The following is a 16,651-nucleotide window of genomic DNA, read 5'->3' as shown; positions in this document are numbered from 1 at the left end:
ACCATCTCTAGCCACCACGGTGCACCTCACAGACTCGGCCAGGGCCCTTGGCCAGATGCAAGAAGCTCTCCTATCAAATATCACATCAACGCCACCCCGTTCAACGACAGTGCGACACACAATCGGCTCTCCATCTCTCAATGATTTAGCTCTGTTTGATCTTGAAAAAGTTGGAAAAATAAATTAAGCTTTTGAATTTTGGAGCTTATCCCTTTATTCGGTTGCTAAGAAAATAAAAGGACAAATTTAGACTCAGTTTAAATTGAGAAATACTAACAATCTCATTTTATTATTATAATTATTATAAATTTTTATATAAAATATAATAAATAATTTAATTTTTTAAAATTTAAAATAATATTTATAAAAAAATAATATTATAATAATATTTTATTCAATTTTCATCTCAATTTATCATTTCAACTCACTATCTAAACCTAATCTAACTTCATCTATATTTAGTTCCATTTTAAAGTGCTAGTAAAATGTATGACCTCAAGTGCAGTTGGTAGTTTTTAAGATCTCGTTTAAACGTTAAGATGAGATGAGTTAAAATATTTTATGAAGTTTAAAAAAATGAAAGAAAAAGTTAAATAAAAATATTATTATAATATTATTTTTATTTTGAGATTTGAAAAAATTGAATTATTTTTTATATTTTATCTATAAATTTGAAAAAATTATAATGATTTGATAAAAAAATTGAATATTTGAAATTAAAAAATATTTGTATTTTAATGATATTTGGATGTTGAGTTGATATCTCATCTCAACATCTAAACGAGGATTTAGGTCTCGTTTAATTACGCAGTTTAAATGAGATAAGATAATATATTTGATTGAAAGTTGAATAAAATATTATTATAATATAATTTTTTAATATAATTTTTATTTTTAGATTTGAAAAAAGTTGAATTGTTTATTATATTTTGTAGGAGTTTGAAAAGTTGTAATGATTATATAAGATGAGATGAGATGATATGAGATAGTTTAATTTTATATAATCAAACCAATCCTAGGCTCTATGTTTTTTTAGTTTTTTTTTTTTTTTTTGTTCTTTATAAAGCAATACAAATTTATAATTAATTAACTGAATTTTTATTATTTTATTGACTATCAAATATAACACACTTTCTATCCAGCCTAATTGACAATATTTGATCCGGAAAATAATTGAAAATTAAATTATCTCGCAATATAGATGTATAGAAAGTGCCTCTTCCTCGCACCAATTTACAAACGTAATTGCAGCATTGGTTCCTTGTAGACTTGGCTTAGACTGTGTTTAATTGGGAGCTAAAACCATCTCAGTTTACCTAACTATTATTCATAAACGGCTAACTATTGTTCGCAAATTATTTATTACAATTTTATTATTATTTATAAATTATTTTATTACTATTCACAAATGAGCTAAGATACTCTTACCATCCAATTAATGGTAGCCGTCAACATAACATTAATAGTTTTCTTATAAAAGGATATCATATTATTAAACTTTGTTATACAACCACAATATTTTTTGTTTTTACTATATTACATCGCCATTATAAAAAGAGAGCATCACACTAATACTGGCCATTGAACTAAGAAAAATATTTTAATTATAAAAAAATTATACAAAAGTAAATTTACGAACTGATGTAGTTAGATATGGTACGTTAGATTATAAAGTTATTTTTAATGTAAAATAGATCTAACGGATCTCATGAATCTACATCAATTTATAAATTTATTTTTATATAATTTATTTATGTTTATAGTAATTATCTTGAGCTAATTACCTGAAAAAAAAAATATCTCTGAATGCAAACAACAACACATGTATTTATATGTTCCAATCTCAAATTAAAAATTTTTTTGGCACGCTTCCCATGAAATCGAATGGACTGGCATCATGGGGACGAACAAAACTAATTATAATAGGCATCCATCCAGTGTTTGGAAATCAATCATTTATTTCTCTTATTTAATTTTCTTTGAGTTCACCAGTATTTATTTATGGACTCAAGGCTAGTTAATATTCCACCATCTTTGTTCGATCTGTATCGAGACTTTCATGAGGTGATAGTATGCATAAACTCTGCATCCTTCGCCATCGCATCCAATGTCTCCGGCAAAAGGCAAGCTTCGAAATCAATGCTACCCTCTTCCTTCCCAGGGAACACCGTCAAATTCCCTTCGAACTTGAGCGAAACACCGTTTCGCACTGCGACCGGCCTTCCCCAACCAAAATCATTACCGTACACATTAAATCGAGGGGAGTTTCCGGTGAGCAGTTTAGTACTTCTCATGCCACTAAACTTTACCATCCTAGGGTTTTTCGACCAATCAACCAAGATCTTCCTCTGATCTTCTGCAATTTTCGAAGCAAGCAAATTATTTATATGCCAAGCTGCCCAACCATGTCCGTGTTGTATTAGATCTCCTGCCGTGCTTGTGACCATCACCGCTTGGGCCGCATTCCCGAAGTACTGATTCGGCAATGGCGGGTGCATTCTTTGCCTCGCCCCCACAGCAATCAGGTACTGAACCTCTTGATCGTCATTCAGACGACGACTACGAGTTATGGATAGCCAAAAATAACCCAATAGTGCTTGCAAAGACGAGATCTTGTTAGTGTTCACTTCAGCGTTGGCCTTTGCTTTAAGTTCCGCTATCTTTTCTTTTGGAAAATGGAAATACCTCTGTTGCAGCGGTGGATGAACGACCCTCTCAACATTTTCTTTGTAAGGGTTTGGTATGTGGATGGGGAAGTCGATGATACCGTCAAAAAAGCTACTACGTTCGAATATTGGGAGCGGTGTCGATTTAACGTCATAGGAACCCCGGGAGATTTCAGACCAAGTATTGAAGAAATGCCAGAATGAAGCGCCATCGGCAACAGCATGGTTTAGTGAACAACCGATGAAGAAGCCATCGACAAGGACGGTTACTTGAACAGAGAGCAACGGCTTGGAATTAGTGCCTTCGTAGTTGAGAGCACGATTCATAAGAAAGAAGGATTCCACAATTTGTGGAACGTAGATGGGGTCAAGAATATCGGCTACAGTGACACCATCCGCAACTGCATGGACGAACTGGACTCCATGATTATTGCAATCCACGAAGAAACTGGCGGTCTTATCGTCGTTTTCGATCATGACGAGGCGGCCGGCAAGGGGATAGAAAATGTCCAGTGTGCGGGAGAGGGAGGCCTTTAGGCGATTAATCACATCGTTTTTAGGTAGATGATGAGCTTGTTCTTGTAAATGTTGAGGTTTGAGACGGAAGAGGAGGCCACCTTGCATATGCTCCTGCAAGAGGAAATTGAGATCCCATGGAGTTAACTCCATCCTTCGAATTGAGTTACTCGTGGATCGGATGGTATTGGTAGAAAGGAAGCGAACCATGTTTTTTTGCATTCTGCAAAAGGAATTAAGTGCGTACGTGTACTGTAATCTCCATTTTTCATGCGTTATTTATAGGCAAATTCTCTTGCTAACAAACTACGTTGTGATGAAGCTAACTAGATCACCAAACGAAGGAGTATGGTCAAAGGTATATATCAAATTAATTACGAATGTGGTAGGTAATTTCTATATAATACTATTTGATTTATACAAATCCCAAATAAATAAATAAGTTCCTTGCACTTCTTGCTAAAAAGAGTTTTTTTTTTTTTTTTTGAAAATTTTGCAAAAAAGAGTTGATCCATCATGAAAAGTGTAAAAAATCTATTTTTTTTTAAACTACGATTCACTCTTTTACAAATTTTTGTGCGAGACTTATTTATTTAAAATTTATACCTAGTATTATTTACTGTAGATGTCTTGTTGTCATTTATGAGCTGCAAAATGATGAAATTAAACTTCTAATTAAAATCGGTAGAAGAAAGGTATATAGGTGCAAGTCAACAATTATAAGCTCCAAAATGCTGAAATAAAACTTACATAGCGGATGCGATATTAGTACTTCTCGTGGAACATGCATTATAGTTAGTCAGTCATAGGATGAGTAGAATTCAAGTGAATGGGGTTAGGCTTTTAATATGTTTAATTAAGTACCACACGAAGAGTAGATCCATAGAGTTTTTGTCCGAATTTTAGAGCCATATGTTTGGGAATGAGGTAAGATTGGATGAGAATTTTGTGAATAGTAATAAGATGATTTATTGTGAATAATAGTGAGATAGTTTGAGTTAAATATTTATCAGATTTTGGAAAATGAGAGAGAATAAATTGAATAAAAAATTAGAAAACCTAGAGGATTTCACTTTTTTTCAAAAAAACAAATGTGAAATTTGCACGTCCTAAGAGCACTCTCGTTGGATTACCTAAAACTTAAATCCATTGAGTATTTAACTATTATAGAGCAAAATATGCTGACAATGGATTAGATATTCTACAGTAACTTTCAAAAGTTTTTCTAAATTTGAAAGTTACTGTACAAACATTAAATACATATTTTATTAATTATTTCTCTCTCACTTTTTTTCTATCACATATTTTATCATAATTGATATATTAATTTGAGTTAGTGATATATTAATTTAATAAGAATATGATTATTAATTAATATATAATGGGTATAATAGTAAAATATGATAAAATAAAATAAATAAAATATTAAAAAAATTAAATATTTGTGAAATTATTAGTTATTCATTATTAATAATGAGTAAATGTATAATCTAATGTGGAGATTTGATGTGAATAATTAAAATTAAATTTATCTTATATTCCCAAAAAATGTCATTTAATTTTGACTAATCTAATGAGAGTGCTCTAAGGTTGTGTATATCATTACTCTAAATAAAATAGTTATTGGGCTAACTGGGGGTAGATAGCTGTCGGGCCTTGACTTAGGCCCATGACAATTCATGTACCCACTGAGACCGAAAGAAAGAGAAGATAAAAGAAAGACGAACCGATAAGCACCGATAAGAAATCGGTAGTTGAAAGAATGAAGCTTGGTGGCGGAGTGGTGTACGGCGGTCCAAGTAGCGCCGCTCTGCCCACTCTGCTTCTCGGCCATGGAAGAACTCGTCTTCGTTGCTCTGCTTTCTCTCCAGCTCCCGGTAAGACTTGATCATCAAACATCACATTTATTTGCGCACGTAATGTAATGCAATGTGCGAATGGATTTGAAATTAATTCACGTACTATTCGCGTGGTTCTGATTTTGGGAAGTGCTTGAGTTTCATAGTTGGCCTTGTTGAAAATGTAGACCACATGACTTTCATAAAGGATGTGGCGGCTGCTCAGCCTCCCGAGCATTTGGGTCAGTTGCTGAGAATGCTTAAGACTAGAGGTGGGTCATCATCCATTGCTCGAACTCTTATCTTTTTTGTTTGGTAATTGGTAAATTTTATTGAAAATGAATATTAGTCATATTTTTCAGTTAAAGGTTATCAATTTCGTTGTTCCTAGATTTTCCAGAGGTTGATAACGTCTTTTTTCTCGTCATTGGGTTTTATTTCAATTATTTTAATATGTGTTGTTTCCTTCAATGCCGTGTCAGACAGTTTCACGCGTGATGAAATCTCATAGAGAGTAATAAACTACAATGAGAGTGAGTAGCTAATATAATACTATTGTGTCTGAACCCATAAACTTAACTTTTAGCTTCTTGTCACTTGAAGGCCATCCAGGTTTCTATTTCCCCTGCATTATTCATCACAGAATTTATATGTTTCTATGAAAAATGTAGTCCCAGAACTTATGCTTGCGATTCTTTCTTTTTACTGATTGAAAAAATGTTTGTGGAATTTTTTTAGCATGTGAAAACACAGTACTAAGTTACGGACCTTGGAGATTAAATACATTGCCTCAGAATGAGAATTCATGCTTATAATTGAATGTGGCATTTTGGGTCCTTGATTTTTGTAGTCTTTGATCAGCAATCTCGTCAGACGAAAACATTCTAAGAATTGTGTCTTTGAAAAGAAAATGTCTGATATTATATGAGGTTTCGAGAATTTATCTAATTCCGGTGTTGTCTTCCTTACTGTGCATACAAACATGCAACAAGAGTCTTATGCCTTCTTCGAGTTTTCACCATCTAGTTTTGGTTGCTGATGTTTCCTTGATTTTTTAATCTTGAACTTCAGCTGTCAATAGTCCCGGCATCCAGGGAGCCCAAAAATATGGATTAGACGCATATACACTGCACAAGTACCATACGATGACCAACACTTTCCCCATGAGTTCTATACTTTTATATGTAGGAATACTTCTTGTTCCCCTTTCTCATAACTTGAAATCCTAATGTGATTCTGCATATTTATTGATCTTAATAGGTGAATCCATTTTGTCTCCTGGAGCCAAGCAGGGGTTAATCCCCCTTGCCATTCCACTGACAAAAAACAGCTCAGGTATAGCTATGTCATTGCATGTATTTGGCACTGCATTTACCTCAGAAATATATTGAGCTGAAGCTGTTATACCATTGCCTCGTTAATAGGTGCTGTAACTGCACTGCTGAGATGGCCTACAGCTCCACCTGGGTATGTATAATTCACAAGCATTTTGTGGATAATTTTGTTCTGCTTGATTGATCTTCTTTGATATCCACAGGATGGAGATGCCAGTGGTGGAAGTCAGAAAGCACGGAGTATGGCTTTTAGCCAAGAATGTTAGTGACGTGTGAATATTCTTGTGCATTACAGCATGGCAAGAATCCACTGTAAATGCCTTTTCGTTTTGCCTCTCTTCTGGATACAGGTAGACCTATTTATGCACAGAATATTAGTTGAAGAAGATGCCAACAGCTCTTCAGAAAGCAATGGCGAGCTATTTCATGCTGCAGCTGATGCTGGGGAGAAACTTTACAGAATGGGTGACTATGCCAAGTCTCAGATCTCAAATCTAGATGTCTACCTCTTAAAAAAGGTATAAAAAGGATTTCTGGTTGTACTCAACCATTGAATATGGTACTTACACTGTTATGGATCTCAAATAGATTGTTAGAAACAATTCACCTTTCAGGTTGGTTTGTTTCCGGATGTCTTAGAGCGTAAAGTGACGCGCCATTTTGAAGAGGGTGACCATGTAAGATGACTGATTTGGTGATGCTGTTTCTAAGTGGTATTTGGTTAGTGAACATAAAATGTTAACTACTTATATATGTGCTTTGTGAAAGGTTTCAGCTTTGGTGACCGGAGAATTTTATACCAAGAAGGAGCATTTTCCAGGATTTGCTCGACCATTTGTGTTCAATTCAGAGGTTTTGCTGAGGTTCCTAGTATCATCTCTTACCAGCATCTCCCAGGAGTTCTAAACTTTTACTGCATGCTTAGCTTTCATCCTCAAAGGAATTATTTTTGGCTATTTTATAGGGTTGGTCGTAAACTAGAAGCTAAAGATGCTGCCAGGGGAGCCCTAAAATCGCCATGGTGGACTTTGGGCTGTAAATACCAGGTGTGGACCCTTTTCATGATATTTCCCGCATTGCCTTTATAAGCTCTCTCTTATTTTATTCTTTTCATATTATCCTTTTTTGGTATTCTATGCAAGATTAGTCTACATGCAGGAAGTAGCAGAAATAGCACAATGGGAGGATGAGCAGATTGAGTACATTAAGGAGAAGGTGACAGAAGAGGGAAAGGAAGCTGATCTTAAGAAGGGAAAGGCTCCTGCTCAGGTACTAATACTTGCAGTTCATTTACGTATTCTATTGGGTACTATCGATAACTCCAAGTGTCTAATCCATCTGAGAAGAATCATAATGGTGGTGTATGCCATTTTCATCTGTTCTGCGTCTTCAAATCAAATGTGTAGATTGCATTGGACGAAGCTGCCTTCTTGTTGGATTTATCCTCCATTGAAGGGAGTTGGGATGACTCCGTGGAAAGAATTGCTGAATGTTATAAAGAGGCAGGACTCCCTGATGTTGCGAAATTTGTACTATACAGAGATTGAGGAGGGAGTTATCCGTTTCTTTCTCTAGCACTTTCTGTAAGCAATCCTGTATACCTGTATAAGATCAAATTTTGGATGTCATTATTGCTTCAGAGCGCAAAAGGGAATCAGAATATTTAGAAGTGTTTTTGACTTGTGGGCTGATTATCGAGTATCATTATCAATTCTTTTTTATTGGAAAGAAGCTTTTATTTATTTATTTTTTGAAGTTTCGACTGCTGATCAGATGGCGGCATTGGGTGGCAGACTAACCACTAGTTTGAAATACGGCGGCGAACTTTGCTGGCTAAGATGTGCGAAAATATGATCAATTATGTTTGGGGCATAGGCATCAAGGGTTCATGGTGGTACCATAGGAAAAATAATGGAATATTGGACTTAGTAAAAGGTTCACATCGAGATCGTCTCTATTCAAGGAAATTTGAAGTTGACTTTCATTTCGCAGTATGCGAGTTGTTGAAAATTCTGTGTATGCTAAAATGCAAATAGAGCTGAGAATAAAGCGTACACTCGTCCTACTGTGCATCAGAAGTCTACCCAAACCAAATTATAGGCTTTGAATGAATCCTTTTCATTCGGTTTTAGAGTTCGCATAAGGATTGTATGCATTCTTTTGCTCAAAGGGGGAAATGGAATACAAATTACCATGAAAATTCCTCTTATTTCTTCGGCATGGAAGATAGCAGAGTCAATCACTGTTTTGAAAAACCAAGAACGGCTCATTTGCAATTCCTAATACGCAACTATCAAGCATGACTCAAGTAAAAAGTTTTCACCTTTAGGAGCATCTTCACTGCGCTGTAACCTCTATAATTGTCAGGGCATCAGTTCTATATACAGCATTAACAAACACAGCATCAAATCTCCACCCCCCCCCCCTCTCTCTCTCTCTCTCTCTCTCTCTCATATGACTGGTAAAAGCCAAGACTTATTATCTCCCACTTTGCCCACAACAAACCAAACAACAACATTGGTGAAAAAAATGGAACCTGAGCAACAAGCTTGCCATCACTTTATTATTACTACTAAGATGTTTGTCACGGGACAAATAGGAGAGGCGCTTTCTTGCTGGTACCTTTCTTCTTTCTCCACAACAGCTTTCTCCATAAACTCCCACCTCCCCGTTTTTTGCTAGCCACAATAGCAAGACTCCTGGCTGAGACGTTGTCATTCTCGTATCTAACCCCATTTAAAACAACAATATTTTCTGGAGGCTGGAATGGCCCGTTAATTTTTCTAGTGAAATTTCCATCTATTTCTTTGGTCTTTGGAGATTTAAGATTCTTAGCTGCATCATCATCCTCCGCTAGCATCTTATCAAGTAAAGACGTGCGCTGGTTCATGATCTTATCCTTGGGTGGGGTTGGCGTTGTAGCTGTGGTGGGGGTGGTGGAAGCTGTGTGCATGGGGCTAGCTATGACCTTGTCAAAAAGGGCGGCTTCCTTTGGTGCAGCCAATGCCTTCAACTGCTTTCCAAGGTTTAGGATCGTCTCCTGGCACTCTGCCAACTTCTCTGAAGCAGCTGTAATCTCCCAATCCTGCAAGATTGATCAACAGCACTATACTCAAGACCACGGTAATGTGCAAAAATGCAACTTCAGTGCTACCAAGTAAACATTGTAAAGTTCATAAATTAGATGAAATTGGTAATAGTGATATTAAATATATTACAATAAATTTCTCTTATTTTATTTTCAACATTAAGTCCTCGCTCTTCGCCAATGACAGATCCTCCTGTGCTATTCAAAAAGAGAAGAGGGGGTTGGGGGTGGGAGGCATGTAAAGCAAACCTAGTACAGATACATTTCTGTTTATTAGTTTTTATTTATAAAAACAAAATTTTTCTGGTCTGAAATATATTCTCTCCATGCAACAAAAAACGTTTACTGCTTAAATACCTCTCTGCATTGTAAATGTTCGCCGATTATGTATATACACTTCCAAAGACTACATTCTAGAGAGGCAGCTTCAGTTGTCATCAAATGTACCGGATTGTAAAAAAGATAAGAAAAATATGGAGTATTTCCCCCACAATCAGGGTACATCTAGTAAGACAATAAGAACTTACAGTGCGAAGTTGCTTTTCTTCCTGATTGGGGTCATTGCTTGGGCTTTCCTTCTTTGTAACGCTGAACATACATCAGATAAAAGAGAAACCTCAGTAATTCAAATAATTAGAAGTAAAAAAATATTTTAGAAGGGAAGTCAAATCATAAAAAAAAAAAATCTAAATATAAAGGTGTGTATATATATACTAGTACCTACTTATAAAAAATATATATATATACACACACTAGTACCTTTCAAGTTGGAGCTGCAGTTCAAGACATGTGGCCTCTAATTCTTCACAACAGTTATTTTTGTCATCCAGCTCCACTTCTAGTGACGAAAACTTCTGTTGTGCCTCATTTAGTTCCACTCTGGCCACTGTAAGCTGTCTGTCAAGATCTTCATTCATCAACTTGTGACTTTCGATTTGATTCTCAATCTTTTGTGTTGATTTTTTTAGAGTTTCCAGCTCTGTTTGCAAGCTTGCAATGGTTTTTTCGGATTCATGGAGCTGACTCATCAAGGATTCACTAGTATCAGTAGCTGACTGAGGCCTTCCTTCCAAGCCTTTCTTTGCAGACTTCAAATTCATCAATTCCTCTATTGGATTCCTATTTTCTTCCTTTACTGTAGACTGAAGACGATTGCCATTTGAAGCAGCAGTGAGGGGCAAATATGATAAATATTCTCTAGGAACACGTCCTGCTTCGGAAAAATGACCAATTGTTCCAACTTCTGCCTCGCTTTCACTTCGCGATTCATCACAATCAAAATGCTTCATAATCGCCTCCCTCATGTTGGAAACATCTTGTAGGGAAAAGCAATGGTTCATAATCCACTCTAAAGAAATAGTTAATTCCTGGGCAAATTTGTCTATATTAGCCTTTCCACTCAAAAGATCATCACAAGTACGAACAAATTGTTGTAAAACAGCACCGAGTTCAGAAATTTTCCACTGGAAAACCCGGACCATGTACCCGGAAGCTGTTTCCGAATTCTTGTATGTGAATGTATTCCCATCCTTTCTGGCCAAGGTATCGGGATTATCATAATCCAGAGATGACAAACTGATCCCTTCAATAAGCTCAATTATTTTTCCTATTGACTTTCTAAGATCCAATTGCAACTGCGGGTTGCTCTTTTCTGTCAACGAGACATCAATATCTGATAAAACCATCACTGAAGATTTATTTGATGCTTTCTCTGAGATGTAGCCACTTAGGACTGGGGCATTAAATGCATCAGGATTGTTTGATCTTTCCCCTGCATCAACAACACTGATGGAATTTGGACTATAGATATATGGCAAAGCTTCTCTGATATCCTCAAGTAATTCATATGGGTTTCTCTGCGTGATGCAGTTTTGCTCCAATAACACTTTTAGTATATCCTGAAGCCAACCCGGAACTTTACTGATAGATGTATCTTTGGACCTGATTTCCTGGTTTGACACATTGAAGCCTGATTCAGAGTCAGACAATGGAACTATCTGCATTCCAGCTAACTCTGAGGAACTCTCATCCAAGGGGCGAGAAATTGCATTAACTTCATGTGAAGAAACCTGAGAACTCCCAAATGGTTTATCAACAGAGACTAAAGCTAATCTTTCCATCTCAACGAAGTCATCCATCAGGTTGATGTCCGAAGTTCCAATAGTTTTAGATAAAGGTGAACCCTTTTGTTTTCCATTTCTAAAGTGTTCCAGTTCTGTAATCAAAGCAGAAGCCCACGATTCAGCACAGCTAACCTTATCATCACTGCCAATGTCAGACATTGATGCGAGAGAGAGATCATGTGACATAAGAGTAATCCTTGATGGCTCTACGATGCTCTGACCTTTGGACTCTTCTTCAAGCTGCAATTCCACTTGTGATAATTTAGATGCTGTACGAGCATACATTACCCTTGAAAATTGCAGTTCATTTGCTTTTTTATGAAGGGTTTCCTTGAGATTCTTATTCTCTTCTTCCATAGCACATAATTGGTCAGCAAGAATACCAATCCTTTTAGTTGGATTCTCAGGAGAGTCATCAACTGCAGAGTCAACCATGAAAGCAGTTGTATTCAACTTCCTTCTCCTCATTTCAACTGAATCCCTTCCCAGCATCTCAACTTCATTTTTCATTTTTGCTAAAGCAGCAGGTCCTGGCAGTCGCTTCCTGACTAGGAGACGCAACCTCTGACACTCTGATTCCAACTTTGCTATTTTCTTCACACTCTCTAGGTGTTGCTTGTGAGATGCATCAGCTGTTCGGCGATTAAATTCTCTTTCCTCATTTCGGATCTCAAGCTCCTTCTCGAGGACTCGAACCTCATACTTCAGAGAAGCATTATCTTTCTCCATGGATTGTAATCTAGTCATTAGTGCACTAAAATCTGCCTCCTTCTGAGTCAACTGTTTATTAACATCTTCAATTGACTTCTCCTTTGCTAAGAGAGCATTGGTAAGGTGAGAATTTTCAATGCCTATTTTGGCAAGCCTCTTACTGGTCTCTGCTAACTTCTCCTCTAAAACCATCTGAGATTTTTCAAATTCTTTAGACGTCTTCATAACAGCATCATGAATTCTTTTCTCCTGCTCTTCTCGAACAAAACGTAGCTGTTGCATACATTCCCTGAGTGCTACGTCCAATTGCACTGACCTTTCTTCACCAGCTACTCTCTGTTGCAAAGCTTCATCTAATTCTCGTTTTAGGGATGCTACTTCTGCTTCTGCCTTCTCCCAGTCTTCAAAAAATCAGTCAACAAAGGAATTACTATGCTGTCAAATGAAGACATAATTTAACAGCATCCACATCATAAGGCAATCGGTAATTTTGCGAACCATATATGAAAAAGTTTCAATTTTTGAACAAGAGAAGCACACAGTGCAATCCATACTTTTGCAACAAATTACAAGGGAACTAGAAAGGGGGTAAAATGACATCATATCACCTGAAATTGCTTCCTGGGCCGTCTTTGCATGCTTCTTTTCAAGTTCATCTTTAGCTTCACACTCGGAGAGGGCTGAAGAAAGTTTATCATCTAGGATTTTCAGGTCTTTCTCCAATTCGGCTTTCTCGGTCAGAAGTGTCTGTATCTAGAGAGAAAAAGAGTCCAGGTACTAATAATTCTTCTAAGTCCATAAAACAGCTCCCAAAACGAAAACGAAAAAGGAAAAATAAATAAATAATCCATATGGAAAATGTTCAGCAAGTGAGGACAGGCAGCAGAAAGCTGATCAATTGAGAATGCCTCTAGGGATCATTTGTTTTTAAGTTTTCTTTGCTAGTAATGGCAGGCACCAACTTCTGAACGACAATCACTAGGTAAATTCTGGTAAAGCTTATACATCCTAGAATCACACAGAGCATATTTAGTATTCATTGGAAGGTACACCACACAGATACAATCTTTTCTTTCATTAACAAAAGTAAAGATTATTTTAACCAAACAAGGAGCCTTAATTTGAGGAGATGGATGATTCAAAGCATGCCAATGTGTCTCCGTGAAAATAGTTGCAGACTTGGAAAGGAACTATGGTATCTAAGAGAGACTACTTTGATCTTTCAAATACCAATTTTTTTTTATAAACCTCTAATTGAACCATTATTTCTATGAATCAAAGTTTTGGTATCAACCATGGTATCATCCAATGGAAACAAATCCTTCTATTAAAAATTTAAATGTTATGGTAATTTCGTTTTTATGAACATATAACACAAGCTTTTCAGTGACAACCTTCAACTAATGTGCAAAATCAATCTAAAAGCAGAAGGCTTCATGGAAAAGCTTGCAGATAAAAGTATCTCAGTTCTAAAAATCTGATTCAGATGTTTGTCAGCCAGCCCCTCCTCCCTTGTGGAATACTAATTAGCAGGACCCCCCAATAAGAAAAAGATAGAACTAGTAAATTCAAAACTTGATTCCATCAAGACTAATGACTAACAAAATTCACTTTGCTGGTCGCCTGCCTTGAAGCGATGCATAGCCAATTATTATCTATGTTAAATTTCCATCCTTAAATCTACATACTTTTTTTTTTAATTGTAATTCATAAAGTCAATCATCTGATAGCTGAAATTAACCTTCTTAATAAAGTGGAAACTTCTATCAGTAGACTGGATGAAATAATCCCAAACAACGCTGATAATAATCTCATTTCAAACTGGCAAAGAAATAACTGACCAAGCAAAACATTAATGAATTACCTCTTCTTCATTTCCTTTTGAAGAGTTGTGTATTGTGTCAGCTGAGATGATGGTCTTCTCTGAAGATTTCTTCCTCCAAAGCCATGTCTTGTGGTCCATTATGCTACCCACTCCAGCTTGAATAGTGAAAGGACTTTATAGAAAGAATCTGCACAGAACATTGAAAGAAAAAATGCACGACTGTTGTTTCATATCAGAAACTAATCTGGATCACATAGTCATATACAGTAATCTTTAAAAAAATCTTCTTGCAACAAACTTTCTTGAAATTATAGTTCCATTCATTAGATATTTTTCATTTTTTTTTAAGAGTAAAGTAAACATTAAAACGAAAAGCACATAGGGGTGCCATATAAGCACACAAGAAGCATACAAGAGAAAAAAGCATACCGTCTCAAGAGTATTGACGTTTTACCACCGGAAACTACATCTCAACAGGCCAAAATTTGAAAAAAAAATCGGAAGCATAACAGAAAGCATGCATGTACCCCACTCAGAAATCAGAATGGTTACCGGCCAAATGCACTCTACTAATAAATAAGTTACCACATCCTGAAAAACTGAAGGCGAACAAAAAGGCCATGACACTGCTATCCCCAAATCAAAATCTTAAAATTAATATCTTTTTGCGATGGAACATTCTGAATGTATTTCCCTTCCTCTCCTAAATCTAAAATAAATGCTATCAAAACAATACCTAAACAAGAGCATACCATAGTCTCATCTTACGAATCAAACCATTAGCAGCACGACAATTTTACATCCTATAACTAAATTTTGCAATTCACACAACCTTGTGCCTTCGCATTATGGCATAGACCCCGTATCAAACATTACATTCAACAGACTTAATTAATAAACGCAAAACCCACAAGCAAGAGGCAAGACCAGTGGTTTTGCCACTAAGCTACAGTCAATAAGGCAGTAAATTTGAATGCTTTTAAGGCTGTCTCTCACCTTTGACAGTGAAGCACCGGGTTTCACTGCGCATGGGTAATCAGAATCGAGAACAAAGCCTAGAAAGCGGAGATATACGACTCTGGAGTACAAACTTGCTATTTCCAGAAAGCTGCAACAAGCAAAGAGAACCCAGAGACATCATGCATTTATATAATGATGTATAATAATGTGTGACAGGTTTCGAACTCACCGACACAGCCACTTGCAGAGAGAAATGGGTGGGAGGAGAAGATCGCAACAAAGCAAGAGAAACAGCACAACCTTATAGAAGAGATTACCATAACAGTGCCTGCCTGTGTTTGGTAAGTAGGAAAAGTAAATGCTAAAGAGAGTTGCGGAGTAAAGAGTCAAAAAAACGAGAGAGATGGTTTTTGGGGAAAGTGTCGGCTGGGATCTGACGCATAGAAGGGACACGTTGGTGTGTTCGTGGTCGTTGGTGGTTTGACGGGTTTCGTTGCGTTGCGCGCGGTTTTGGGTCTGCTTTTGCTTTCGCCTTTTGATCGAACGGACAGGAAGAGCGGAGGTCTTTGTCCGGTTCATCAGGTTCTCTGTCTCTATTTTTTTTTTTTTTAAATTTTGTTCATTTATATTTATTTATTTAATGAAGTTAAAATAATTTATAAATATTATTGATGTAACTATATGTATATTTCAATGAACAAAAACCTAGTTTTCCTTTAGATTTAGAAAATTTTAACATGGGATTAAATAAAACTTAATATTGTACTTAAAATACAATATTAATTTAAGGATTTTTTAGATACAAAACTTCTCAACTCATCTCATCATTACAACTTTTTCAAATTCTTATACAAAACATAATAAAAAATTTAATTTTTTCAATTTTAAAACAATAATAATATTAAAAAATAATATTCTAACAATATTTTATTCAACTTATCTAAAACCATCTTATCTCATTATCCAAACTATCTCTAAGTAGATTGGTTTTTAATTTTTATGAGAATTTGAGAAATTAGTTGTTAAATTTTGGAAAAACTTGAGGTAATTATAATATCTTAAGGCCTATTTTGTTGGTATGAAATTAGCTAATAATAAATTTTGGTATATTATATATATATATATGTATATATTAATTTTTTGTTTACAAAAGAAATTAAGATAAGCTCATGAATAATTTTATTTTATTAATTTTGTTTAGAAGGGGGGAAGTATTGTCTTTGTTTTAATTTTACAGAGAAAACGTTTTTTTCTTACAGTGAAAAATATTATTTGGGAATTGATAGCATATCTTTCTCTCTCTCTCTCTCTCTCTCTCTATATATATATATATATATTCAGGAAGTGAGGGAGCCTAAAGTACACAGGACCAAGATGATTTATTATATAATCAAGAATTGTAATTAAACAAGACAGTACCATTTGTAAGAATAAATGTTTTTGGGATCCTTCAAAGCAATGAATAATCAAACAACAAAACAAAAGAAAAAGGGTATTTGGCACTACTGTATCACTCATTTAATTTATTTGCATGTCTTGGTAGTGGGGTAGGTAAGGTGACCTTATAACATGGTATAAATTAATGTCATT

The 16,651-nt window shown here is 35.6% G+C and overlaps 3 protein-coding genes across 11 annotated transcripts; 1 reads left to right on the top strand and 2 right to left on the bottom strand.

Moving 5' to 3' along the window:
* Positions 1 to 1,801: 1,801 nt before the first annotated feature.
* On the bottom strand, positions 1,802 to 3,449 carry LOC121249546 (protein ENHANCED PSEUDOMONAS SUSCEPTIBILITY 1-like). The gene has a single exon (XM_041148249.1). The coding sequence runs from the start codon at positions 3,402 to 3,404 to the stop codon at positions 2,058 to 2,060; it is 1,347 nt and encodes a 448-aa protein (XP_041004183.1). The 5' UTR covers positions 3,405 to 3,449; the 3' UTR covers positions 1,802 to 2,057.
* A 1,449-nt stretch (positions 3,450 to 4,898) lies between these two features.
* LOC121249713 (protein IN CHLOROPLAST ATPASE BIOGENESIS, chloroplastic-like) lies at positions 4,899 to 8,311 on the top strand. Of its 6 annotated transcripts, none has more exons than XM_041148518.1 (12): positions 4,899 to 5,059; positions 5,209 to 5,292; positions 6,281 to 6,355; positions 6,445 to 6,487; positions 6,558 to 6,615; positions 6,705 to 6,872; positions 6,969 to 7,031; positions 7,123 to 7,217; positions 7,319 to 7,400; positions 7,513 to 7,623; positions 7,761 to 7,937; positions 8,128 to 8,311. In XM_041148518.1, exons 1-11 carry the CDS (start codon positions 4,945 to 4,947, stop codon positions 7,899 to 7,901), a joined length of 1,035 nt encoding a protein of 344 aa, XP_041004452.1. In that variant the 5' UTR covers positions 4,899 to 4,944; the 3' UTR covers positions 7,902 to 7,937; positions 8,128 to 8,311. The 6 variants fall into 6 exon arrangements, with proteins under 6 accessions (XP_041004452.1, XP_041004449.1, XP_041004442.1 ...); XM_041148491.1 differs by having other exon boundaries at positions 4,906 to 5,059; positions 5,188 to 5,292; positions 6,951 to 7,031; XM_041148515.1 differs by lacking the exon at positions 8,128 to 8,311 and having other exon boundaries at positions 7,761 to 8,031.
* A 347-nt stretch (positions 8,312 to 8,658) lies between these two features.
* On the bottom strand, positions 8,659 to 15,516 carry LOC121249257 (filament-like plant protein 7). Of its 4 annotated transcripts, none has more exons than XM_041147989.1 (7): positions 15,291 to 15,516; positions 15,098 to 15,209; positions 14,141 to 14,288; positions 12,885 to 13,023; positions 10,202 to 12,677; positions 9,970 to 10,030; positions 8,659 to 9,439 (listed from the first exon to the last, which is right to left on the bottom strand). In XM_041147989.1, the coding sequence occupies exons 3-7, from the start codon at positions 14,237 to 14,239 to the stop codon at positions 8,939 to 8,941; spliced, it is 3,276 nt and encodes a 1,091-aa protein (XP_041003923.1). In that variant the 5' UTR covers positions 14,240 to 14,288; positions 15,098 to 15,209; positions 15,291 to 15,516; the 3' UTR covers positions 8,659 to 8,938. The 4 variants fall into 4 exon arrangements, with proteins under 4 accessions (XP_041003923.1, XP_041003913.1, XP_041003906.1 ...); XM_041147979.1 differs by having other exon boundaries at positions 12,885 to 13,029; positions 14,141 to 14,320; positions 15,291 to 15,514; XM_041147972.1 differs by having other exon boundaries at positions 12,885 to 13,029; positions 15,291 to 15,514.
* Between the last annotated feature and the right edge of the window lie 1,135 nt (positions 15,517 to 16,651).

This window comes from Juglans microcarpa x Juglans regia, chromosome 1D (assembly GCF_004785595.1).
Source record: "Juglans microcarpa x Juglans regia isolate MS1-56 chromosome 1D, Jm3101_v1.0, whole genome shotgun sequence".
Classification (NCBI taxonomy): domain Eukaryota; kingdom Viridiplantae; phylum Streptophyta; class Magnoliopsida; order Fagales; family Juglandaceae; genus Juglans; species Juglans microcarpa x Juglans regia.
This window is presented reverse-complemented; position numbering and strand designations above follow the sequence as displayed.

Excerpts from the sequence above, each read along its gene's own strand:
- LOC121249546 (XM_041148249.1), bottom strand. The coding sequence starts at position 3,404 with ATGCAAAAAAACATGGTTCGCTTCCTTTCTACCAATACCATCCGATCC.
- LOC121249713 (XM_041148491.1), top strand. The coding sequence starts at position 4,945 with ATGAAGCTTGGTGGCGGAGTGGTGTACGGCGGTCCAAGTAGCGCCGCT. Across the intron at positions 6,873-6,950 it reads ATGTCTACCTCTTAAAAAAG|AAACAATTCACCTTTCAGGT; the intron begins GTATAAAAAGGA and ends ATAGATTGTTAG. Across the intron at positions 7,401-7,512 it reads CTTTGGGCTGTAAATACCAG|GAAGTAGCAGAAATAGCACA; the intron begins GTGTGGACCCTT and ends GTCTACATGCAG.
- LOC121249257 (XM_041147979.1), bottom strand. The coding sequence starts at position 14,239 with ATGGACCACAAGACATGGCTTTGGAGGAAGAAATCTTCAGAGAAGACC. Across the intron at positions 13,030-14,140 it reads CAAAAGGAAATGAAGAAGAG|ATACAGACACTTCTGACCGA; the intron begins GTAATTCATTAA and ends TTTTCTCTCTAG. Across the intron at positions 12,678-12,884 it reads GGCCCAGGAAGCAATTTCAG|ACTGGGAGAAGGCAGAAGCA; the intron begins GTGATATGATGT and ends GATTTTTTGAAG.